The sequence below is a fragment of the Aspergillus oryzae genome, chromosome 4 (assembly GCF_000184455.2).
Source record: "Aspergillus oryzae RIB40 DNA, chromosome 4".
NCBI classification, from domain to species: Eukaryota; Fungi; Ascomycota; class Eurotiomycetes; order Eurotiales; family Aspergillaceae; genus Aspergillus; species Aspergillus oryzae.
This window is the reverse complement of record NC_036438.1, coordinates 4492963-4517374: the sequence shown is the minus strand read 5'-3', so window position 1 is coordinate 4517374 and position 24412 is coordinate 4492963. Positions and strand designations below refer to the sequence as shown.

The 24412-nt window shown below is 48.8% G+C and overlaps 11 protein-coding genes across 11 annotated transcripts; 7 read left to right on the top strand and 4 right to left on the bottom strand.

Moving 5' to 3' along the window:
• Window positions 1-150: 150 nt before the first annotated feature.
• Window positions 151-828, top strand: AO090102000008 (uncharacterized protein; the record flags this gene model as incomplete). Its single annotated transcript, XM_001822205.3, has 1 exon — window positions 151-828. The coding sequence occupies one exon, from the start codon at window positions 151-153 to the stop codon at window positions 826-828; it is 678 nt and encodes a 225-aa protein (XP_001822257.3).
• A 1711-nt stretch (window positions 829-2539) lies between these two features.
• On the bottom strand, window positions 2540-2980 carry AO090102000009 (uncharacterized protein; the record flags this gene model as incomplete). Its single annotated transcript, XM_001822206.3, has 1 exon — window positions 2540-2980. The coding sequence occupies one exon, from the start codon at window positions 2978-2980 to the stop codon at window positions 2540-2542; it is 441 nt and encodes a 146-aa protein (XP_001822258.3).
• Window positions 2981-3968: 988 nt separating this feature from the next.
• On the bottom strand, window positions 3969-5081 carry pmeA (putative pectin methylesterase; the record flags this gene model as incomplete). Its single annotated transcript, XM_001822207.1, has 3 exons — window positions 3969-4396; window positions 4459-4571; window positions 4648-5081. 3 exons carry the CDS (start codon window positions 5079-5081, stop codon window positions 3969-3971), a joined length of 975 nt encoding a protein of 324 aa, XP_001822259.1.
• A 623-nt stretch (window positions 5082-5704) lies between these two features.
• On the top strand, window positions 5705-6979 carry AO090102000011 (putative extracellular exo-polygalacturonase; the record flags this gene model as incomplete). Its single annotated transcript, XM_001822208.1, has 2 exons — window positions 5705-6117; window positions 6172-6979. The coding sequence occupies 2 exons, from the start codon at window positions 5705-5707 to the stop codon at window positions 6977-6979; spliced, it is 1221 nt and encodes a 406-aa protein (XP_001822260.1).
• Window positions 6980-7103: 124 nt separating this feature from the next.
• On the top strand, window positions 7104-8147 carry AO090102000012 (uncharacterized protein; the record flags this gene model as incomplete). The annotated part of the gene is made up of 5 exons (XM_023237022.1): window positions 7104-7129; window positions 7274-7300; window positions 7384-7461; window positions 7592-7801; window positions 7949-8147. The coding sequence occupies 5 exons, from the start codon at window positions 7104-7106 to the stop codon at window positions 8145-8147; spliced, it is 540 nt and encodes a 179-aa protein (XP_023091639.1).
• A 1264-nt stretch (window positions 8148-9411) lies between these two features.
• AO090102000013 (uncharacterized protein) lies at window positions 9412-11220 on the top strand (the record flags this gene model as incomplete). The annotated part of the gene is made up of 5 exons (XM_023237020.1): window positions 9412-9751; window positions 9822-9957; window positions 10014-10560; window positions 10611-11107; window positions 11163-11220. 5 exons carry the CDS (start codon window positions 9412-9414, stop codon window positions 11218-11220), a joined length of 1578 nt encoding a protein of 525 aa, XP_023091640.1.
• Window positions 11221-11561: 341 nt separating this feature from the next.
• Window positions 11562-13235, top strand: AO090102000014 (uncharacterized protein; the record flags this gene model as incomplete). The annotated part of the gene is made up of 1 exon (XM_023237019.1): window positions 11562-13235. The coding sequence occupies one exon, from the start codon at window positions 11562-11564 to the stop codon at window positions 13233-13235; it is 1674 nt and encodes a 557-aa protein (XP_023091641.1).
• Window positions 13236-13784: 549 nt separating this feature from the next.
• AO090102000015 (deoxyribodipyrimidine photo-lyase PHR1) lies at window positions 13785-15713 on the bottom strand (the record flags this gene model as incomplete). The annotated part of the gene is made up of 2 exons (XM_001822212.3): window positions 13785-14334; window positions 14389-15713. The coding sequence occupies 2 exons, from the start codon at window positions 15711-15713 to the stop codon at window positions 13785-13787; spliced, it is 1875 nt and encodes a 624-aa protein (XP_001822264.3).
• A 783-nt stretch (window positions 15714-16496) lies between these two features.
• On the top strand, window positions 16497-17660 carry AO090102000016 (uncharacterized protein; the record flags this gene model as incomplete). Its single annotated transcript, XM_001822213.3, has 1 exon — window positions 16497-17660. The coding sequence occupies one exon, from the start codon at window positions 16497-16499 to the stop codon at window positions 17658-17660; it is 1164 nt and encodes a 387-aa protein (XP_001822265.3).
• Window positions 17661-18495: 835 nt separating this feature from the next.
• Window positions 18496-19452, top strand: AO090102000017 (uncharacterized protein; the record flags this gene model as incomplete). The annotated part of the gene is made up of 2 exons (XM_023237018.1): window positions 18496-18527; window positions 18606-19452. The coding sequence occupies 2 exons, from the start codon at window positions 18496-18498 to the stop codon at window positions 19450-19452; spliced, it is 879 nt and encodes a 292-aa protein (XP_023091642.1).
• Window positions 19453-19680: 228 nt separating this feature from the next.
• Window positions 19681-21200, bottom strand: AO090102000018 (uncharacterized protein; the record flags this gene model as incomplete). The annotated part of the gene is made up of 7 exons (XM_001822215.3): window positions 19681-20006; window positions 20064-20131; window positions 20194-20576; window positions 20639-20706; window positions 20756-20792; window positions 20843-21027; window positions 21080-21200. The coding sequence occupies 7 exons, from the start codon at window positions 21198-21200 to the stop codon at window positions 19681-19683; spliced, it is 1188 nt and encodes a 395-aa protein (XP_001822267.3).
• Window positions 21201-24412: the final 3212 nt, after the last annotated feature.

Genomic DNA, 24412 nt, shown 5'->3' with positions numbered 1-24412 from the left:
CACATATCATATCCCCCGCAGTCGACTCTGTTCAATGCGGGGATCCAATCTGCTTAAGAACGATATTTGTCTATCTTTGACAAGCTATCAAGGCTGAAACGAGAAAAGAACAATTACTACTGACCATCGCATCGAAATCGCAAAATAACCATGACTCGGCTTCCACTCCCAGTACCAGCCCCAATCGATCCCTCATACCAACCCACAGCATCCATAGAAAAGGTCCCTTCCACAACCCCGATTGAATACATTCTCGCAATCCTCGAACGGGACGGCGGTGTAATCCTCACAGATCTTGTTTCGAAGGACGAATTATCCGCGATCGAACAGGACCTCAAACCCTGGAACCAAAAGCACCGGCGTCACCTCAACCCAACTGTTGATGGCGATGCATTTACCACGATTCCTCCACAGACAACACTTATCCCAGGGCTAGTTGGGAAATCCAAAACGATCGCGCAAATCTGCGAACACCCTGTTCTCGAACAATTGCGACAGCAAATCCTCCGTGATGACTTTGTTCTATACCGCGAGGGCAACGCCGAGCCCAATACGCTTGACCCGTTGCTGAGTCTCAGCGTATCGATGAACATCGGCTACGGAGCCCCGAGGCAGCTCCTGCACCGTGACGATAACGTTCACAATATCCGCCACACGCGGAATCCATTTGTCCCATGGAGCTTCAAGCAGGCGAGCCAGTTTGGGTGTTTAATCGCCGGGTGTGAGGTGACGAGGGAGAACGGGGGAACAATGTTCGTCCCGGGAAGTCATAAATGGGATGATGACCGGTGGGCTCGGGCCGATGAGGTTTGCTTTGCAGGTATGTAATCCCTATCTGCGTGAGACACGATACAATAAGAGGCGCATGTTAACTGAACAGAAATGTCGCCCGGCTCGGCTTTGATCTTTCTCGCTTCGGCCTTCCATGGCGGCGGGCATAATTCTGTGCCTGATTCTGTCCGAACGATGCACAGCTTATTCTTTATTCGTGGCCATCTCCGCACCGAGGAGAACCAATTTCTCGCTATTCCAAGAAGCAAAGTTCGCGAAATGAGTCCCAAGATGCTGGAACTGCTGGGTTACAAGAAGCCGACCACGGCACTGGGCATTGTCGATAATATGAGCCCGGATGAGGATGTGGATGGCATCTGGGAGAGGGCAGTACAATAGGATCCATTGGTGGGGTTTATATGCCCAGACGCCTGATAAATTATGTCTTTACGTCTGAATATCGTGCTTAATCTAGTCTTTACCCTTGTAAGGGATGAAATCATGATTTATTAATTTGGTTCTACGCAATATACTAAGTTGTTTCAAACCACGGTTATCTTCCTATTTTCCCGAGCTTATTTTGCACCCACATATCCTGCAAGACAAGCGAGGAGAACTTGCGAACAGCAATCTAAGGTGAGCCACTCCTGAAAGGAGATATAAATCGGCACATTCGCCAAATTTCGAAGCTAAACCTAGAGCCGTGAAGTATTGCCAAATAGTAACCATGTCCCAGTAGCATATTCCCACGCTGAGTAGATTATGCTTGTTCTTGCACTCTCAAATTCCATGGTGTGCAGAATAATCCATCTATTATACCCATGATATTCCCCTGGGAAATCCCCCCATGTCCTCAGACGCGGTGGGAAAAGATTAGTACTTGACATTTCAGAAAACCCGATCAAAAATACTACGGGTAACTATAACACCGACAGACCATATCCCAGCTGTGAGGACTAGTGTATTTCCAGGGTATATGACCTAAATAATATGTACATGAGATGATAAGCTACACTGGCAGGACATGAAACATCCCAAAGACCAGAAAACTGGGCAGTTGCCATATGAAGTCCTCGACCTAGCACTAGACAAAAATCCAATTTTCCCCTTGTTCATACAAATATGCAATCCAGGGCTGTGATGCTCCCTCAGGGGTGGCCTGTCCTTCCCATATCTTCTTAAGAATTTCCAACGCGTATACTACATTCTGAGCGCGCCAAAGCCTCCACAAATGGTCCAACACCTCCATAATCGCTGATCTCTGGTGCTCAGTTCGTGCCTCAGCACCAATGATGAACGCCGGCCATAACAGCCCTTTGAAATGAATGTTCCCGGGGCCGACCGATGTGAAATGTGCGATGATGGAATCAAGTGAGCCGAGTATGTGCCATTTGGCTAAGTAATGCTGCTGGGATTTGTGGGAAAAGGCTTGCGACATGTAGATCAATGCGGCGGCTTTGTATATGCATGCTACATGATATCGGACGGTCAGGTGAGACACATTAGAAGTTGCAAAAGCCCATTTTTGAGGCGAGAAGGTCTCGACCTGAGAGAACAGGTGGGCTATAACGTTCGGGTCTGGGGGGACAGGGCCTGAACAGGCGGAGTTGACGGATGACAGTATGTAAAGGAGGTCTGCCGGACAACCCGTCCATGTTAGGGATTCGGAGCGTTTAAGGATTTCAATGATTGGTATTGAAGTGAAGAGAGGTTGATATTGCTGTTTGGATTTCACCAATGTTGACCCAAGAATTTCGAAGCTGAGATGTTAGGCATACACTGGTTGAAAGGGGAAGATGGTTTGTACTAACATGGCATAGCTCGTGTCGAAATATTCATAAAATCGGGAAAATGCCGCCGTTAAGCTTGTCGACTGCGCTAGGTCCATGGACAGGATCTGGGCCTGCATAATCTCTTTTAATCCATTGAGATGATATGCCCAGGTATTTCTCCCGCTTTCTAAACACGCCAGCCAAATGAACAGGAAGACTGAAGCAATAACCCCGTACGAGTCTTGATACGGTGCCTCGTGGTACCTAGTTCTCAACAGATAAAGAGCCTGCTGTTTGTGATAGAGATATTCGTAGAATCGGGGTGAGTTTCTTGCCCCTTCCACGGTGTCCAGTTCTCCAAGAAACTGCTCGTTGCCAATTAATCGGCTATTACTCAACTCCCGCTGCGCCTGGTGTAGCGCTGCAATGGAAACCATGATATGACAAAGGCCCCGACTGGATGGGATCAGGCTCATAAATTCTTTGAATGGATTATTGGGCCCTAGGTCATATATCACACACTCTGGACTGCAATTTCGCTCGACTACACACCACTATCAGTATGTTCCCTTGCCACGTTGGGTGAATCTACGTACAATATGCGATATACTCTCGCATTGGCCGCGTTAGATCTTGCAAACCAGGGTCAATTAGTAACCGACCGATTGACATTGGTGATCCGACGCTTGGCACGGTCTTCCCCATCCATTTGCCGCGACTGGCGACGCTATTCGTCCACCGGAGGGGTCGTTCCTTGGCGTACCCGAGGCATTGATCTTGCATTATCTCACACTTCTGACATACTGGCAGCAAGCGATCGCATCTTCTGCGACGGCGACGACAAGTCCAGCATGATTCTGTGGCGTAAGTCGAGGAAGACCCGTCCATCGCCCGAGGTGATTCATGCCAAGGGGAGTGTGCCGTTAGAGGTTGTAGGAGTGAAGATTTAGGGCCGGCAAGAGTCAACCGTGGCCATCACTATCCCTCTCTCGGCAGCCAAGACGCACCATGCTCCACTCTTGAAGCAAGATGGCCAATGGGCGTTCCGTATAAACAGAGGAGTCATGCCTCCATGCCTGAGGTGTCGAGGCAGCAAACCATCAACTCATTCACTTTTCATTCCCGAGATCAAGGAGCGACTCCAGGCGAAACCGCGAATCTAATACACATTTTTGACTTTGCAGCAAAAAAAACAAAAGCCGGTACCTGCCCAAATCGCTCGACGTAAAAGCAATCAATCAGGGGGAAAAGGCTGTGGTATTACTCAGTGCATCACATCTCATGAAAATATATCTCCGAGCCGACTCAGCTAGAGTTCATGACTACATTTTATAAGAGGAGAATACTAGGGTCTACTGTAAACAAAATTCTGCTGCTAGAGCTACGTCCACATTTTATCTCTCGAACTGACTATAGTTTATCGGACTAATAGCTTAAATCGACCCAATTTTTATAGTCGTCTCCTAAAACTGTTTCCTTGGTCACAGGAGCATCAATGGTACTTAGATACTCTCGGTCCGATGTGTCGGATCCAGCACCAGTATTGTTGAACTCATAATAGAGAGGCGTCGCACCATCCGCCATAGAATGCCAACCTTTGGCGTTAATAATGTCGGGTAGGACTGAGTACTGATAGATCACGCGGGCGAGGACGCGCCAGGGTCGGCCCAGGTATACATCGCCAGTCAGATCCACTCCCGACGCTGCCTTGATGTTGCAGTGGTCAATGGCATACCAAGCAGTGTCCGAAGTGGTTTCACGCGACATGGCGGTGATGTAACCAGCACCATTCGAGACTATATCGCAATTTTCAAACCAGGCAGATGCGTCGCCAAAGATATAATCGACAGCTCCTGGTATGATATTAACTCCAGTCTAGATCTGGTTAAATGAAAAATGACCACGAAAAACGCACCTTCAATCCGAGAATTGATATAGTACTGATGGCCGGCTTTGGCATACAAAGTATCCTGATACCCTGTGAATTGGCATGCATAAAAGCCAAGTTGGTCGGCATTTGCGACGAGGCTAATATCGGTAACAGCTGCGCGTTAGATCTCTCTATGGCTTCTCCTACGGACAGTGGAAAAGAGTAAACGCTTACGCAACGGCCTGCGCGCCTGACCCATATCCATTCGCTATATTGATATTGTACACCGAAACCAAGTCCGACTTGATATTGACAGTGGCACTGTTATCGAGGGAACCTGCCTCCGGAGATGATATGGTATGAGTGATGGTGACGGTATTCTGCTTATAGGTTTGTGTATCTGTTGTCTCTCCGTATAATGTCAAGTGACCCGCATAGTTAATAACCAGCTGCTCCTCGTACGTGCCAGCGGCAATGTAAATACATGCGTCCGCCGTCGATGAGCCTAGAGCAGTGAGAGCATCGCCGATGGTTGAATAATCGCCAGACGTGCCTACCGTAGAACATCCAGATGGCGCACTGGTTCGACCTGTGTCCCTGGGTAGGACAGCTGCAGAACTACCGAGACTGAAGCTCAATAGAGCAAGTTTCAGGAGGGAACCGTGCATGTTAGGTCAGCGTACAAAGGAGATAGGTAGATCGGGATATAAGCAATGCTGTACCCAACTGGTAATGATGTTCATGGGCATGATTATAAACCCTGCACGACGTGTTCGGGACACAACCTGAGACATTGTCTCACATGCCTATCATGGGCTCTAAATCGTATTCAGATATGATCAGATATTCCAGAATTCTTCCATCAATCGGCAAAGTACAAGTCCCGGAGTTCGCGGAGTCCCCACAGGTTAAAAGCGGGTGCTCATTTAGCCGGACTATTCCCGCCCAATGTAATCTTCCCCGGACGACGATCAATTCCCCTAATATCGGTTGGAGACTCTAGGGCAATTTAAACAAAACAAGCTTCAGGCATTCCCCGGATGTCACGGACAATCTCTACGAACAAGTAGTTTCTCCGTCAAACAGGCCGCCCTACCCGGAGTCCTGGACATGCTTCGTGTTCGACATGGTACATGTGATTCACAGGACCGGCGCAATGGTGAGACGTTATTGTAATTGAAGGCGATGAATTTTGCGTCCTTGAACTATATATTTGGCATTGCTCGACGGGATTCTTCAGTGGTGCAAACTGGAAATAAGCATCTGTGAGCCTTGTGTGATCAGTGCGAAAATGATCAGCCTCAATAGCATTTTCCTGCTGTCGCTAGTTGGCCTCAGCAGAGCTGCCCCATCGAGAAGCGAAACATCCCCCGATAGGACTATCAAGCCTCGTGCTGCTTGCACACCCACTGCTGGTGGAAGCTCCTCAACCGATGACGTTCCGGCAATCCAGGAGGCAATCACATCATGCGGTGACGGAGGTATAATCATAATCCCGGCCGATACGACGTACTACTTGAATAGTGTACTCGATTTCAAGGGATGCTCGAATTGTGACTTCCAGGTCGAAGGTCTGCTCCAGTTCACCAGTTCCACAGATTACTGGAATGGAAAGACGGCCATGATCACTGTCTCGGACATTGACGGGTTGAAGCTCCGCTCGGTAACGGGCTCTGGGGTGATTGATGGGAATGGGCAAGAGTCGTACGTTGCTTGTCACTATTATCTCCCTAGATAATGACTAATTCTCTTACGCAGGTGGGATAAATTCGCTGAAGACAGCAGCTACAAGCGCCCGACCCTGCTTTATATCACCGGCGGCAGCAATATCGAGGTGTCCGGTCTTCGACAGAAGAACCCTCCCAATGTGTTTATTTCCGTCAAAGGTGACACATCAAATGCCCAGTTTACAAGTCTGACTATGGATGCTACCTCAAATTCGGACAATCTTCCAAAGAATACGGATGCCTTTGACATAGGCGCCAGCACATACGTGACAATCTCATCGGTCGCTATCACGAACGACGATGACTGCGTGGCGTTCAAACCGGGCGCAAATTATGTAACTGTTGAGAATGTGTCTTGTACAGGATCCCATGGCATTTCGGTGGGCTCGCTTGGAAAGTCTAGCGACGATACCGTCCAGAATGTTTATGCCCGCAACATTACAATGATCAACTCGAGCAAGGCAGCAGGCATCAAAACCTACCCCAGCGGTGGAGACCATGGCCTATCAACGGTGAAGAACGCCACATTCGAGGATTTTATTGTCGATGGCTGTGATTATGCCTTCCAGATTCAAAGCTGTTATGGCGAAGATGACACATATTGTGAAGAAAACCCCGGCGACGCAGTGCTGGAAGGAATTGTCGTTAAGGGCTTCACGGGCACCACGAGTGATAAGGAGGACCCTGTGGTAGCTAATCTGAACTGTGGGTCCAAGGGCACCTGCGATGTCACTATCAGTGGCTTTGAGGTGAAGGCTCCTTCAGGGGATGCGAAGATCCTGTGTGGCAACACTCCTTCTGACCTTGGCGTCACCTGTAGCTCAGGTGCATCTGGGTAATACCATAGCCTCCTAGTTTGACCTAGTGAATTTCACGTTAGGTGCTTGAGCTTGATTTGCAAATTAAAGCCATGAAATAGGCTTGTTTCGACGAGGAATGTTCAGCCTTTGTAGATATAGAGGAATGCTCCTCATGAATTCCCCTGGCCTGTAGGTCGACCTATTAGGGGGCTCATAGACCCATTTCAGATAAAGTGAATTCTGTCTACTATTGTTCCAGCTTTAGTTTGATGTAGTGTCTACCGGGAGAGCTGCAGCATAGACATAGCATGAATATAGCTCACGTAGCTACAGTCCCTTAAATTTGCCAATGAAGTTCTCGTAATTCTTCCATTAAATCCATTCATGTAAACTTTGAAGTCTATCAATGTCCATTTGCGCTTAGCTGTGGAATTACCGAATAGCTCCCCTTTAACTGTCAAGCTCCAGACTCTTCAGAATCAGTTCGACCTCGGCATCTGCCGCTTCGAGTATATGCTCGGGTGGGTATTGCGGCTGCCAGCCGATCTGCTTGCCATGGACTGCAGTAAAGGTACACCTAGAGTACGTTAACAATTATTTGAAGATAGGATCGAGGATAGCGAGTTACATACTTGCCACCGACCTGAAAAGGCACAATAGATGGGTCCACCCCGAGTGCTTCAGCCATTCCCTTCAGGGCTGTTTCGTCTGCGTGTTCTACCGTACTATCATCAACCACACCACGTCTCGCGAGAGCTTTCGCAAAAGCATCATAGATGTCATTCCAGGCTATACTTCCAGAAGCAGCAAGGAAAAACCCGTCCTTATTATATCCGATATCGCTACCGAGCAAGATTTGCCGTAGGATCTGCAAGTAGAGGGCAGCATTGTCACTAACGTGGCAAACAGGCCAGATCTGGCGGGCATGTTAGCGTAATTACAGAAAGTCCATGATGATCCACGTGCAACTTACGGGATCATCTAAATCGACCTTATAAACTCGACCAGTCTTCTTCGCCGCTTTCACGACTGCAACGTCCTGAATAGAAGTGCGGTTGCCGAACCCCTCTCCCTCTCCATATACTATGCAGGGAGCAAGTATGTAACCTCGCACTCCGTTCTCCTCTGCGGTGTCAATAACTGCGACATTCGTTCTAAGACCCTGTTCAGTAGATTAGCGACCGTGTCGCTGTATGCACCGAATTAGGAAGCTTTTTACCTGGGCAAACCACTTATACGGAGGAGCAGCACTTTTCTGGATGTCATAGAGCATCGGGTCGGTATCAAGTAAAGGTCTGTCATGTTGAACACCCCCATGCCGACTGAATTGTTTGGCGCCAGTAGTATGCACGAAGTGCACAATTTTACCCGTGCGTTCTTTTACCTTTCCAAGGGCCCTGATCATCACTTGCTGACGTGTCTGATTGTAAGCGTCGATGAGGAAATATATCACAGAAATCTCTCTGTCAACAATTGCGGTCGTAATTTGAACATGGTCGTCAACATTGCAGAACAAAGGCTCGGCGCCGTATTCTTGCACGCATCGGGCTTGCTTTTCAGAGCGAACAAGAGCATAAACCTTGCCGTATGGAGGTAAATCTGCCCTTTTGAGGCGCGCGAGCAGGGTACCCCCAAGATAGCCCGAGGAACCGGTGAGGAGGATATTGTGAATCATGGTTGATGTGAGGATGTTGCTTGGTACTGCATACGGCGGCTAACCCTATATTCTTATAATTAGCGCCTGTACTCGGGAGTAGCATGTTAATATATTGTGGGTGGAGATATGCATGTCTTCTGCCGAATCCTAAGCCTCGATTGAACTTCGTGCAGACCCGATTATCAACGCTTAATTATTAGTAATCACTAATTAACAATTCCCTACAATCTAATCCGTGTACACAGACCACTTAATCCGCACTCCGGTCCGCGATGCGAGGCGTACAGTGTACTCCGTAGATTTAGTTTGCCCCACTGTAAGCTGACCTTGAAGCATTGATACCTACATCGCATTGCTGTACCCTTTGGATTTGTGTATAGAAGCTTCGTCTACTCTATGATCGAGGCTGATCTACCCAATCAAGCTGCTTGCCAAGCATTTTGTTAATCTAATATGTGTAGAGCACCATGATTGATACCTCTGCCTTTACTACCGATTGCAACTGAAGTTGGACGCCCCTCTTAATCACAACCTGCGAATCACTGTCTCATTTATTTTCTTTACCTCTGTTTGCTCACGATGTGTACGAGCATCACCGGCTCTTCAGATTACCGCATCCGCATATCGTAGTGATCAGCCGCCAAGGACGAGACTAGTTAGCTCAGCGCCACGTCGAACGCAAGGGACCGACTCTTTCTGCGCATTTCTTTCCTCTTTGGAGTTGTAGCTTTGATATCCACGGTCGGACTTCACCACACCCGAGGAACAGTGAGAAACCAAAGGACTACCTATTCATATTGACACCAAGGTAATTATGAAGGTCTCGCTGTGGCTAACCCTCCTCGGCGTAAATCTATCTCTCGCCTTGGCCGTGGGGACTGACTTCCCAGCCTCATGCCAAGCTTTTTCACCTGATACGAGGGCTGCGAACGCACATCGTGAGTTCACTGAATATGTGCCCGCGGGGACAAATCTCAGTTTGCCGTACAATGATGCAACATGTGCTCGCCCGAATCAGGTTGTCACAGTGGACCTTTGCCGTGTCGCATTATACGTGGAGACGTCCAACAGATCGAGCGTTACCACAGAAATATGGCTCCCAAGAAATTGGACGGGAAGGTTTTTGGGGACCGGAAATGGTGGTATCGATGGTTGTATGTTGATACCCCCTAGTCAACAGAGGTCTGTAATTATCACAGTGTCCTGATAACGCTGACTGAACAGGTATAAAATATGAGGATCTTGCGTACGGGGCCGCAAATGGATTCGCCGTTGTCGGGTCGAATAACGGACACAATGGCACGACTGCTGCCTCGTTTTACCAGAACTCGGATGTTCTTGCGGATTTTGCTTGGAGAGCGTATGTCATGTTGTCGCATTGTGTCCATGCAGGTCTAGAAAGCTGACTGTTAGCAGACTTCATCTTAGCACAGTGATAGGCAAAGAAATCACTCAAGCGTTCTATGGAGAACCTCATAGGAAGTCATACTATCTGGGCTGCTCCTTGGGTGGACGGCAAGGCATTAATTCTGCAGTGGAATTCCCAGACGACTTCGACGGCATTATCGCGGGCTCACCGGCAGTGGACTTCAACAGTCTTGTCTCTTGGAGAGCAAGTTTCTTCCCAATTACTGGCTCCGCTAACTCTACTGACTTCATAAGTGTATCCACATGGAAGGATCTGATCCACGCGGAGGTATTGACACAGTGCGATACACTTGACTGTGTCAATGACGGAATCATCGAGGATCCCTCTTTGTGCAATTTCTGTCCAGAAGCATTAAAGTGTACGGACGATAGAATAAATAATTGTCTCAGCCCTGCGCAAGTAGAGATCGTGCGGAAGGTCTTTAGTCCGATGTACGGCGAAGATGGACAACTGATATTCCCAGCAATGCAACCAGGGAGCGAGCTAGAGGCCGCAGACCAGCTTTATACAGGGAAGCCATTCCGTTATTCTAAAGTAAGTCCACCTAATCTCAATGTGATCGTGTACTTAGGCATGATGTTAAGGAATGGTTTCAATACGTGGTTTATAACCCGTCTTGGGATCCAGCTGAGTTTGATATCCACGACGCAAAGGTCGCGGATGACTTGAATCCGCAGAATATCAGGACCTGGCCGAACGACCTATCAAACTACGAAAAGCGAGGAGGAAAGATAATCACCTTCCATGGGCAGCAGGACGGTAAGATAACAAGCTTCAACACGGAGCGGTTTTACAATCATCTTGCGACAGCTATGAACATGTCTTCCTCCGAGCTTGATAACTTCTTCCGCTTTTTTCGCATCTCAGGCATGTCCCACTGTAGCTCAGGGCCGGGCGCATGGGCATTTGGACAGGGTGGTAGCCCTGCTCCAGCAATGACGCCATTTAATGGGAATGAAAATATCTTGGCTGCGTTGGTGGCTTGGGTGGAACACGGGGTAGCCCCAGAGACAATCACGGGGACAAAGTACGTGGATGATAATCCAGAGCTTGGGATATCGTTCCGGCGTAGTCATTGCAGGTTCGTGATTCAGTTGAACCATGGAAGACATGAGTTGTGTATTAATATCACACAGGTACCCACTGAGAAATACTTACATTGGAGGCAATCACTGGGAGTGTACTTTGCCATGACAGTTATTCACTGAAAGCTATGAGTCAAAGTGCTTCCTATCTTTCCCGTATATGTCACTGCCTTGATTCATATCGGCCACCTATTGGTAGCTTGTTTGATGGTGGCGCAGGTGGCGTTCAATTCACTGGGCCCTTGTCTTTCTGTTCCTGATGATCACTGTTAGATTTGTGTTCTTTCTCTCGCGTAACATTCAAAACACCCTTCTGGCGTATCTCGCGTTCTTCCACCTTCGCACCCTTAACTTTCGTGTCTCTTGTCCGTGCCCTCCGTATATGATCCCATAAACTCGATGAACAATCTGGTATTCAAGCATTACCACCCCACAGTCACATCAGAGGAAATGCACGGAACACGTCGATTGCGACGGGGAAGCCGCCATCGTCAACCTTCGCCTAAGAGACAGAGGACTGAAACGCCTGATGCCTCTACATCCGCCAGTATAGCACAGCCGGCAGCTGAACTGTCTGAGGCGAAGCCTGCCCAGCCCAACGCCCCGGTCGACAGTCCTGGTGAAAGCAAAAAGCAGCCTACCCCTGAGACCAACCAACGTGGTGGTGATGAGAAGACCCCAAACGAAAGACACCATGTGAACCATGAACAGCACCGTAGCATTGGTGGAAGAACTGCCGTCTTTCAAAACCAACACCAGTCGGCCAATATCAAATGCCCTGGGTACCCGCTCTTCTGGTTTCTCCCTGAACGATTTGCAGCCTATGCCTATCGATCTACCGATATTCTGTCCTTCACGGAGTCCCCGCCTGAAATACCTACCTACAAGGAACCTAGGTTGGGTACTGTCCCTGTTGGCATGGTCTTAAACATTCCAGATCATGTGGATGAGAGTGCTGGTATCAGAGCTCGTGTGGCGTTTGATGTTGCAGTCTTGCATGTTTCTCTCGAGCCCCCTTTTTGGACCATCGCTAGCAGGACCGGCAGACTTCTGAATAGCACAGACTACTGCCTTAACCCCAGCTTTGCCACCGAGAAACTCAGACTGATCAAGGTCAGAGAGATGATACAGACTCACATAATCGAGTTGACCACCTATCGCCACCGATTCCTCCTGGTGTTACGCTCTTGGCGCAAGGAACGAAGGCTTTGGGAGGTTCGACTAGCGATCTCTCAGGTCAGACGGGGCAACAACGCGATATTTCAGCATCCCCTGACACACGAAGACCTCGACCGTCTTTGCCTTTGGTATCGTGAGCAACAAGCAGCCGATGACCGTGGAGAGATTGACCCGTCCTCGTTCGGTCGGGTTACTGGCATGGTGAATCCATGTGCCAAGGAGCTCCAACCCAACTCGCAGGGCGGTTTCGTGAACGACTCTATTGTCACTCGCTTCGAGAAGCTCAAGGAGGCTACAAGGGGCGTTCTTGCTAGGATCAGTACATTGCAAGCCCAGGAACACGAGGAGAGACGGCGCCAGCGGGAGCAACACGCCAAGCGGGAGCAAGGAGCACCTGATCGTGGACACAATGGGATATGTCTTCCAGGAGATGCTTTGCTAGTGGATTTCGAATTCGACACTGAGGATCCCTTCCCTTCAGCTTCTGTCATCGACCCCCTGCCCACTGACCTCGAGCATCGCGCGGCACACTATCACTGGCACGTCGAAAGGCATGGTGTCTGGGCCCCGAAAGGCTTGTTCAAGCGTGCAACCTATCTTAACACCTTTCAACTTGCAGGTCCGGATGATCTTTCTTTCTTCGATAAACCACGTGCAGAGTGGCCCCGAGGACACCAAGGTCTGCTCTTTGAACATGTGGACTATGTCGACGACTTTCAGGTGCATCCCTGGGGTATTCCAGCAACACGCTTCGCTCAAGCTCTACGGCAACAGCCTCGGTATACCGCTGCTGCCATATATTCCAAAAAGGCACGTATGGTTCTTAAGAGTATTGAGCATTGGTATTTTACGAATAAAGAGGTCGCCTTTGGTGGTATTCAAGATTGGCCTCTTCCGTGTGGTGTTCGCGACGGTCTTTTGGAGGTCATCCAGGAACTGCAGTGATCCAAGCATGGTTTTGTATCAGTTAGATTCTGACTGTCAGCCTCTCCACTGTTCACTTCGTTCTCACCTCAAGGTTGTTTTCGTCCGTTATGGGCCTTCTCCGCTCCGGCTTTGTTTTCTGATTTTTCAGTGGGATCTCGTGATCTGGCTAACGTATGGTGGATGATTCGATATGTTACTGTTTAACTGTTCCACCGATAAATGTGCTTTAGTTAGATCTACATACACAAGCAGTATTAGAAATAGGATATTCTTTTAAACAGCTTTTCGAAGCTTTTATCAGACGTCTGACGTGTCAACAACACTTCCAGAAGACGGTTCTCCTCGTATTTTAACACCTGGTTGTCACTGGATCACCGAGGAGTAGTCTATCCATTGGCAAGGAGTACTATGGATCGTCCCGTATTACCGCCTACACAGAGGCTGGTATAGTACTTTCGCAAAATGTCCCTTTGACGGATACCACCACGAAATAGGGAGCTAGCGTCCATGCCGTTACCCCATGCTGAGCCCGTAGTTGCTGAGGATATTTAACGTTCCATAAGAAATCTATCTCGACTTTCCACCAGCAGCCTTCTTATACCGATCTAAGGCGAGCGCCCGCCTTGTCGCATGATCTACGATCGGTCTCGGATATCCGTTCTTCTCGGCCAAGTCGCCCGCGCCGCGATCATACGGATCATGAATAGCCGATCCCTCGATTTCACGCAGCTCCGGTACCCAGCGCCGTATATAATCCCCGTCCGGGTCGAATCGCTCGCTCTGACGTAAGGGACTGAAGATGCGAAAGTATGGTTGTGGATCGACTCCGGTGCTGGAGCCGAACCCCCAGCCGCCGTGGTTGGAGGCGAAATCGCCGTCGATGAGGTGTTCCATAAAGTATCTCTCTCCGCGTCGCCAGTCTATCAACAGATCCTTCGATAGAAAGGATGCGACGATCATGCGAGACCGGTTGTGCATCCAGGCGGAGCTTTTCATCTGTCGCATGGCAGCGTCGACAATGGGGAAGCCGGTTCTACCCTCGCACCACGCGTTAAAATAGTCCATGTTATATTCCCATTCGAGGTCTGTAAATTCAGGCTTGAAGCATTTGTTCATGCTGTCTGTATTAGCTCGACCTAACATTATCCACAGGAAATTGACACGTGCTTACCATATGAACGGCCAACGAACCAACACGTGTTTGTAAAAGTCCCTCCATGCCACCTCACTGATCCAAGATACAAAGCCAAGCTCATTTCGGTCCAGTTGGTTTTTGTTTGCTTTCTTAGCTTTAGCCACCGCAGTTCTAGCACTCAATGATCCAGAGGCAAAGTACGGACTTAGAACTGATGTGGTCTGCTTAGATAGTGAGTTCCGCATATCATCGTAAGCCGTGGCTTTCTCTTCCAGAAAGCTTTCTAGGCGATCTAAACCCTCGTGCTCTCCCGCTGGATATAGTTGACGAAAGTGTTCCCTTTCTTCATCGGACAATCGCTTGTTATTCGGTGCTCCGGGGACCTCGCTTGCGAAAAGGTCCTTGAAGACTTTCCGAGCATTCCCAGGATTAGAGCCAGGTTCTTCCGACACTTCGAGATGCTCCGGATTATCCATAAGAAACATCTGCCAGGAGCGAAACCATGGACTGTACACAGCATACTGTTTTCCCTGTTGACTACTGAGTAACCCTGGAGGAACAACGCAGGTGTCATGGAGCACATCAAAGGCGATGCCGTTCTCGACGCACAGCCGGACCAACTTTGCCTCTCGCCGAAGCTCATCAACTTCGTACTCAATATTTGCAAAAAGGTGATTGGCACCCCACTCTTGACATAGATGAATAATGCGCTGCGGGATATCCCTCCGGCTCTCCTGCGTTTCCATATGCAAGGGAATATCCAACTCGCCCAAGTCCAGCTTCAGTTGCTCCAACGTCCTCAACGTCAAATCTACCCGTGCAGGACTGCTTAAATGCGCCGTGAGATCCTCCGGTGAGAGAATGTAGAGCGCGATAAGAGGGATGGAATGTTCGCGTGCAACCTCATATGCCTTCCGTAAAGCGCGATTATCATGCAATCGCAGATCGGACTTGAACCAATGCACCACGGCCGCATTTGGCCGAATCGATAGACGGGCATCTACTGTTTCTTCACAGACCCTATTCAATGTCTCCATTGGCCGTTCCAGCGTTCCGTCGTTGTAGGCTTGGCACCGCTCGTTGCTCATTTCGGGCGGGTAGAATTGTCGCAAGACTATTCCAAATTCTTCCGCTTGTCGCGAATTGGGATGCGGTGATGATAGATCGGATTTGCCCCGCTTGTTAGTATCTGAGGTGCTGTTGGTTCCATTTTCCCTGGTACCGTTTTGCGATGGTTTGCGCTTTTGTGGCATGTTGCGAATGATTGTAGGGGTCAGCGTAGATCGAGCTCGCGACGAGAGAGGAAAGGAGTAAAGGAACGCAACGCGTGAAAGGCCAATTACTGAGAGAGCTCCTTTCATTATATATGAAAGATTTGTCGTGGTTGCGATTTCCCCTGGCGATCGCGTTGATTTCATTGATGGATCGAAGCGATGGAAACCCTCTGACGTCAGTTCACAATGTGACATGGACACCTGAGAAAATAGGCACAACATTCCTCCAGCTGTTCCTCTCTAGAAATGTACCTGTGAAGCCCTACGTACTAATACTCACTCTCCTTATTACTAGGACATGTTAAGCTAGTGGCAGGCTTCCTACTCTCATCCATGTCCCACCTCTACATTAAATATATACAAATCTCATATCCCTTTTACTAGTGTATGTTTGACTAATAATTATCCTTGCACAGTGGGACCTGAAGTAGTGAAGGAAATGCAGAACAATTGCTAGCCGGAGATCAGTGAATACTGGGCATACAATTGACCTCTATGGGCTCTGCAGAGGAGAGGAAGTCGGTTAACTCGGGTAATTCAACGAATTTCAGTGTCTCACGACGTTGAACATCCTATGACAATGGCGGGACATATATGCCCCTGGCAAGTAGCCCCCTGGCTAGGACACCACTTAAATGACTCTCTTAGAGTCCGGGCACTATTTATGGTTTAGTGGTGCTTCCTTCTGACAGCATCTCACCCCACAGTGGCTCAGCATTCAGCCTTGTTAGAGCAACACATGACTCAAGCTGATAGGCAACACTAGTGGAACATTACTCAGCCTCACCATCAAACACCTTTTAAAGACTGCTCACTCCTGCGTTGTCACTCCACTTCGTCGTCCATTGTTCTTCGCTTATGTCACTCGTCATGAGTCTCGACAAACTCCCCAATGAAATCCTTTGTCTTCTCCCCTTCTACATCGATAACATCGAGACGTTTACCAACGCAGCATCATCATGTCGCCGACTCCGTGATTGTTTATACACAGCACTCCCCAACACCATACTGCGGCTAGCCGCCGCCTCGGCCCCTACATTCTTTTCTCCCCACCCGCATTTCCTCGTCGCTGCCACAGCCCGCCAAGTCAGTGACTGGGCATTAGGGGATGAAACTCGCACATTAGCCCTCCGCGAAGCCTTCCAAGGTGGAATCGACAGCCTCTATGAATTCTGCCTCCAACATGCAGGCCTAACATTAGAAGACATTCGAAGAACACATCTAGCCCGGTTCTCCATCATTAACCCCCTCTCGGACAAGATCGACAAGATGGCCGGTAGACAGTGGTTCGCCACGCCAAACTTCTGGAATGGCGGGGTGAGCGAACCCTACACCATCTACACGGAGGCAGACCGCGCCACCTTCCAAATGATCATATACGGGGAGTTGTTTGGGCGGAGTATGGACGCCTTCTTACAGCCGGAAAAGAATCTCCCCTATTTCGATATACGAACACGGATCGACTACTTCACCTATTGTCTCCCAGATTGGGTTTGTTCTAGTTATCCCGGGTTTGCAAGGTTGGCGACCGGTCCGTATGCGCCGCACCTGGAAAGGCCGAGCGAAGGAGACCAAGTAGCCTTGCATCATATCCTGCATTGTGGTCGATGGCGACGCATGTGGGCTGCTGCCATTCGGTCGGTTCTGGGAGGTGACGATGCTTTTACTGATGAGGATGAGGAAGATGAGCACTGGAGGAAGAGGATGTTACGTAATGCGTTGCAGAGTCAGGGGCTTGAGGGGATGCAACTAGTGACGTTGCCTGTGGACAAGATAGACAATGAATATGTACAAAAGGTGAGGAAGATGAAGCAGCAGATCGATCAGTTGAATGAGCCTCCCCGGGTCGAAATGCTGGGTAAGGGAGCGCTTACTCCCGTCTCATTTGCTCCTGACCCTCCCCATGATGTTGAGATTCCATGTAGGAATATGTGGGGGCCATGGACATTCAATCCAGATGCAGCGTCGGATACGGACTCGGAAGAAGAGTCGGATCCAGATTGGGAGTTGAACTTTGAAGTGATTGAACAATGATCCGAGTCTTCCTGTATATATACATGCATGAACAAGTTCAACTTTCCAAAAATATATATTTGCTAAACTGGTCGGGGAATTGGTTTACGTGCGACTGCAGAGTTTTGGAAGATTTCTATGCTGGATTCTAGCAGTTCATACTTTCGATGTAGAACCTAGAGCTGAAGACTGTTGATCCCAGTCAGATCTACAATGTCTTGTATAGGTGAAGCTGGTAGAGCTCTCTTGATAAATGCTAATTCAGCACATGCGTCCTAGACGCTAAGCTATATCAGGTAAAGTACGACTTTTGTACTTCCAAATCCGTAACCTCCGTCTTTCGGAGGCGTTTTCCAAGAGCACCTGTGGGTTCGAATCCCGCCTCTGATTAGTAGGTTCCCTTTTCTCTCACGTTTCTCCTACCCGTGACATTGCCTTGCTAAGAGTAGTTCTCCAACTCCCTAGATAGTCTCCACACTTAAATCGCACTCTGTTCTTTGTTTGACAAAAGATCTTCACATGAGCGACGCTAGACAGTCTCACCGCCTACCCTTCTCATTATTCGATTCATGCCTCAGGGGTTCATTGTGATCTTTTCCGGACTGTCCAGTTCGACTCATCTTTTCTTTCGAAATGAAGTCAAAATGTCTTTCCTTCCAGGTTCTCCTGAGTTGACGAAATCCACAAAGGAGTCTCGATTACATCTGTCTCCATCGGAGCCAAGCTACCAAGATTTGTGATCATTCCGAGTGACTCATCAAGATATTTTCTAGGCATAAAACAAACCAAGACACAGCTCTGGGAAAAAATCTAGATCAGCCTGAAAAAGCGCCAAACAGGTTCTAGTCTTCTAGAAATGTTCGCAAGCAGGACCAGTTCGCGATCAATGTGAAACCACTATACCAATCGCGAGTTAGCCCGGGAGTGGTTCCATGGTTCCACTCTGATCACAACCAAAACCTGAAGCTGTTTTCCGCTCGGCGCCGCAAAGACCATCTCTGACATCAGTTCCAGCCAGCCAAAGGTTATCGAAATGCCATCGAGGACCACGTCCAGTCTACTCGAATCACGATGGGCCCCTCGTCCAGAAGAAACGAAACGGTCATCGTCTACGCCCCGAGGGCAGAATCATACCCGAGGGCCGAACCACCCACCTCCCTCGCAGGAACTGGCCCGCTTCATGAAAATTGTCGGGCGATTAAAGTGGAAATTACCCTTTCTGGCGGAGGGTTACCGCCTGGCTACGCTACCCGCTGACAGTGGTGTTGATGTCGCGCATGCCGAGATCATGTTTAAGATTGATTTCTTCGAGTACTATGCGCTTCTGGAGCGGGCAATCGTGCATTTACTCGGCGTTTTCGGCGTGACGGTCACTGGTGCTATTACTAGATCGCAATCGACTCCGAGGCTTGGGCGAAATAGGTCCATTGCGGCTATGCATCGGTATCATGCCAATGTCCTGGACACACTAGAGAGGGAGAGCTGTCCATTGCATTCTGTTCTCGGCACTGGAAACGTACGCGAGCAGTTGAGGAAAGCGAAGGAACTTCGCAATCGGTGGAAGACAGCCGACATGTCGAAAGAAGAGGCGGAGAAAGATTCGTTCCATCGACCGGAGGAGAGTGCAATGCCGCTCGAAAGCTATGATTTCGACCATATCCTATCAGAAATCTTTGTCGGTTTGGAAGACGGACTTGCACTGGCTCGGGAGCAGGTCGCTAGGGTCGAGAACGGTACTGGTAACGCCTTGTCGGGCGATTCGGAAGCAGATTGGGATTTTATTGTCGATGCTATGGATTGGGAGGCTGTGTGAGATTTCCTTCGCATTTTTATCCTCTTTGTTGCATTTTTATGGGTTGGCTGGCGTTTGTTGTTTCCCCCTTTGTCCCTGTATATTACTGTCCTCCTGTATAATATAGAATTGCCTGAAGGACTGTCACCCCATCATGCAGACTACACAGTCATACCAGCGAGGAGCGACATTCACGACGCAACGTAAGAAATTTCATTAAATGATTTTCTATAAAACACTTTATTCCCGCTAATAATTTGGTTTCCGATCAATATCAACCAATTGCACCACACTGTTCGAGTCATTCGAATCATTCAAATCATTCGAATCATCTCTCTGTGACGATGACGAGTACTGAACGGTGTAGCTGACAGACTTGTTGATCTTGCTCTGTCCATTCGACTGGCCCTTGGCGTACCAATTGCTCGGTCCCGTGGCGTACGTTCGCTTGGTCGACCCGCTAAAAATGCCAGGGAAGAAGTGGTTGAGCAGCGCTCGGGACGACGGAAGACAGGCGCAGATGATGGCAACTTGCGATTCGATGACGGACCAGTGGATCAGGGGATAGATGCCGGCTGAGTTGGATTAGCAATAGTCACTAATGAAACCCGGTGAATACATGGACCACGTACCAGTCTGATTCTGGCCCCAGCGGTTATTCCAGAACACGACTACTCGAATAATGCCGATGATGGTCAAGCTATGAAATTAATTATTAGCGACACCGCAGATATCGAGAGAGAGAGACAGGGGATTCCATACACAGATCCCATCACAAACATCAGACCAACGGTGAGCTTCTTGTATAATGGCAGCTGCAGCTTGCTCACTTCATAGACTGGCATCAAGACCATGATGGCGTCGACAATGATATTCACCAGACAGTTGCCCAAGATGGCATCGATAAAATCAATGCATGTGCCGGGATCCTCGTTCGCCCAACCATCCCAAGCTAAATGGACCGGACTGCATCTCAGCCCATCCACAAGTGCCCAAGTGATGCCGATCGATGCGTTAATTCCGATGAGCGTATATGCGAGCGTGCGGAACATGCGGGATTGGAAGATCCGGAGCAGGAACAGACAGACGGAGATTTTGGCGAGGGAGATTTGTATCTTATACATCACGGCGAAACCTTGGAAGTACTAAAGGGAAGTTAATACTAACACGGTTCGACCAGGGCAGTCGGATGGCAGCGATGGCTAACCTTGTAGAATTGAGTGATGTCATCGAAGGGGATATCCCAGATATTCTTGCCGAAGCCGTATTTGATCACTGGACGGTTAGCTTTACACAATTATCAAACTTGGGGAACCGAGCTTACTATAGATGTTAAGGACGAACATGGCCACACCCATGATCTGCAGAGGTCAGTACAAATGCTACCCAATGGACGAGAACGGTGCCTTACGTATGAGATGATGATAGTCAGGTCATCCCACCCCCAGCCACCACCAAGGTTGAAGCTTTTGGCAGAGATTCGAATGGTGAAGAAAAAGGTAGCTAGGATGAGTGGTGCCAAAGTCGACCCCTCAATGAGGGGCGGCCCTTGGCGGGGTTTGATGTTGCATGATTCTTCGGTCAATCGTTGCGTGACTGTCTACGGTTAAAGTCTCGCAACGGCATATCAGGCCTGCTGGTGGCTTACTGAATTCTTCCTTTGTTGTGCCATTGCTGGTTACGCAGTCCACCAGAGCAGTCTGCCGCGAGTCATCGGCGCAGAGATATGCCGTCGAATTCCACTCCGAGCTGGGAAACAGCTGCTGCATGCACGAGATCTGAGGCAAAGGCACATACACAGTCAGCGACAAGTGTCAAGGCCCAGGCATGATGGAGAACCTACGGCAGACGATGGAAGCTCGTTAGGGTTGGGGTCTGCAGCATGCAAGCCAGTCCCCAAAGCCAATAGAGAGAGCACGATTTGGTAGACCTTCATTTTGATGATAGAGGCACTTCAGAGTAACCTAGCAGAGCATATTCAGGAGATGGAGTAGGTATTACAGAAGAAACTAGGCATGGGCCAGCCAGCCTCGCTTCGATATTAATGGTCCCGCTGCCCACTGTTAAATATACATTTTTTATTTTTTTTCTCACGAAGTTTGGGGCACTGGGCCAGGCATCTCCACCATGGAAAGTGATCCCGAAGGGGAAGTTTCTTGCTGCACTAGACGGGTTAAGCTTATTTGTCGCCATTTGGTTTCCTCGTGGCACGTATACCGACGTCTCAATATCCGGTACGCCAATTTTCGGCACTCAGGGCTTGATCGCTAGCAGTGCAGAACCTTTGGTGCTTCTCCTACAGTCTTAGCAATCTAAGCGATCATGCAGCCCTCACGATAGTCCCTGATCGATCGATTCTCCAAATAAAAAATGGGGACCAGTGAAACCCAGTCAATGAGGACGTTAGCCCTAGTCTTGGCAGTTAGTGAGGCGACCTGAAGAAAAACTTTTTCTGGTCTCCGGGTCTCCACTTGGGACCAGATCTCGGTTGCAGATTGATGGATCTCACTCCAATGGGATGAGCCCGGTCCCTTGAACCTGATCCTCGGGTTAATTTTGTTGGCTCGTCCCTTGGATATCAATTTGTTGGTCACGGCTTCCACTTGCCGTCCGCTAGACACACGTGGTTGGGAATCCTCTTGATCGGTGCCATGGCTTTGCCTTGTCTCATCCGTGCAGAGAAGATTCTATGACCAAACCACTTTTTCTACATAGCTCGGCTTCTCCCGCCTTCTGTCCAAGTTTTCTCTTCTTTTGCCCTCTTTTTTTTTTTTTTTTTTTTCAACTGAATTTGCCCTTTTCCTTCGCCCCTCGGTTTCCCTCAACAACTCATCGAGTGACGCGGATAGTCCACATCAGGACGGATACTAATTAATTAGGATCACCTCATCAAGTTATGAACACCTGTACCTTGCGGACTCCAGTTGCTTAATAGTACGAGGCTATTGTTCAAGAGGTGCAATCATCACCGGAGCATTTCCCCGTTTAAGGCAGTGGCTTTCCCCTTGGTCAGGGGGAGTCGAAACAAGAGTGTTCTCCGGGGGCAAACCTCGGTCTAAAAGACGCCTCTTTCGCTAGGCTGTTCTCGCAAAAGGCCCCGATCCGCTTTGGATCTTCCATGGACCGGAATTTAACCTTACATAGAAACGTGTGAAATGCGCCGCATATTGCACAGATGTACATCGGATCCTCGGTAGACATGGACTTAATTAATCATCTTGTAGTTTTAGCATTCGGCAAAGTATCGGGATTTAGACCATCTGGTATGGACCGAGAAAATTCCGGTATGATATCATCCCGTTTATCAATCTGTGTTTTAAGATTATCAACCCTAAGCGAAGGACTCCAGAGCTCCACCTGGTCATACTCCGTATAAAGCATGATCGGAATAGAATCCGAGTTTTGATCCTTGGGGACATTTTGTGCATGTCATTCCCTCGCGGCGCAGGTGGACCACTCCTCGATCCTATTTAGATTGGGGGAGGGGGGGGGGGATTATTTTCAATGAAGTGTCTGATAAGAGTAATCAACTGTCTCTGTCTTTGATACAGCGCAATACATTCATCTGTCTTTATAATTACCACTATTTGTAAGGATTTGGCATCTCGATAATATGAACTTCATTCTCTGTTGCAGAGCTTAACTTGTTTTTCTATTATTGTTAGGGTATCGTAGATCACCCCTTATGAACTCCAGAGAAAAGTAAGATTGTGTATGCTGCTTAAAGTGTTTAGAATTGAGATGCTCTAGTGCCAGTACAGCATTCCCACTTCATTGTTCTACCTTCACAGAGGCACCTCCCTTGGCTAAGCAAGTATTTCATCCCAATCATCCAACATCCGCTGCTTGCTATCTTCCAACTTCTTTTAGACGAACGGACCCAATGCCTCCCTGTCCCCAACGTCAAGTAACTTCATCCTCTCTTCGCTATGAGGTGGGTTGTATTGATCCGGAGCCATACCACCGCCAAAGAACTTTGCATCCATCATCGGCCATACAGCATCAAACGCCCAACTCTTCCGCGCGCCATAATTAACCTAAAACTCGCGATGGTCCCAACTCTCTCGCATTCTCCCAGAAATCCGCCGGCTTTCAGCCAGGGTTTTGTTGGCTATAGCAGTGTCCTCTTGACGTTTGAGGACCCGGAGAAAGCTCTCCAGGCGCGGCTGGTAGGTCCTTGTCCAGTCTGAGACTCCGCGGGGCCATTCTTCGGGCATTTCCAATAGTAGCTACCAAGGCGGCATAGAGGCGAATTCTGCAGGCGCAGTGTATGTAAACTCCCAGTCAATGACTGCGATGATTTTCATGTTATCGTCAAGAAGAATGTTGGTGGGACGGAGATCATCGCAGAAGAGTTTAAATGGCCCAGAATTTGACGTAGTATGACTGTGAAGACGTGACTCTGCCGCCAATTTGCAAAATAGCCTCCTAGCAACGTACTTCGAGGGCAATCCTGCTTTGAATCAGCAGCGTCGTTGCGCTGTGTTACTAAATGCAGAAACTCAGTCTCGGTCAGGCTCCGATAATATGCCGAAGCAGTAGTAAATGGCGTGCTGGGTAGCATCTTGGGAGGAAAGTTTCCCAGCTGAACTAGCTCGTTCATATTCATGGTTAACGGGCGGTTGGTGACATTCCAGCCAATTTGCATCTCTGACCAGCGAGCCAATCTTATCAAAAGACGGCTTGGAAAACTCCAACAAAATATCCGCTATCTGACTATAGAAAAACTCGAGCTTCTCCTCTTCATTGTCTGGATCGAGGAATAGGCGATCGCCTCTTTGATATCCAGGAGCTCTTAGTTGGGTAGCCAGATTGGATGCATGTCCAACATACTCCATGAGAACAAACGGGCCTAATCCTGCGGGACTGTCCTCGCTCGTGCCATGGTGGATAATCTTTGGAACGGGGATCTTGGTGTTCTCTTGTAGTTATGTCATAATTGCAACCTCATTTTGGACCTTTTCTTCAGGAAACATCACTC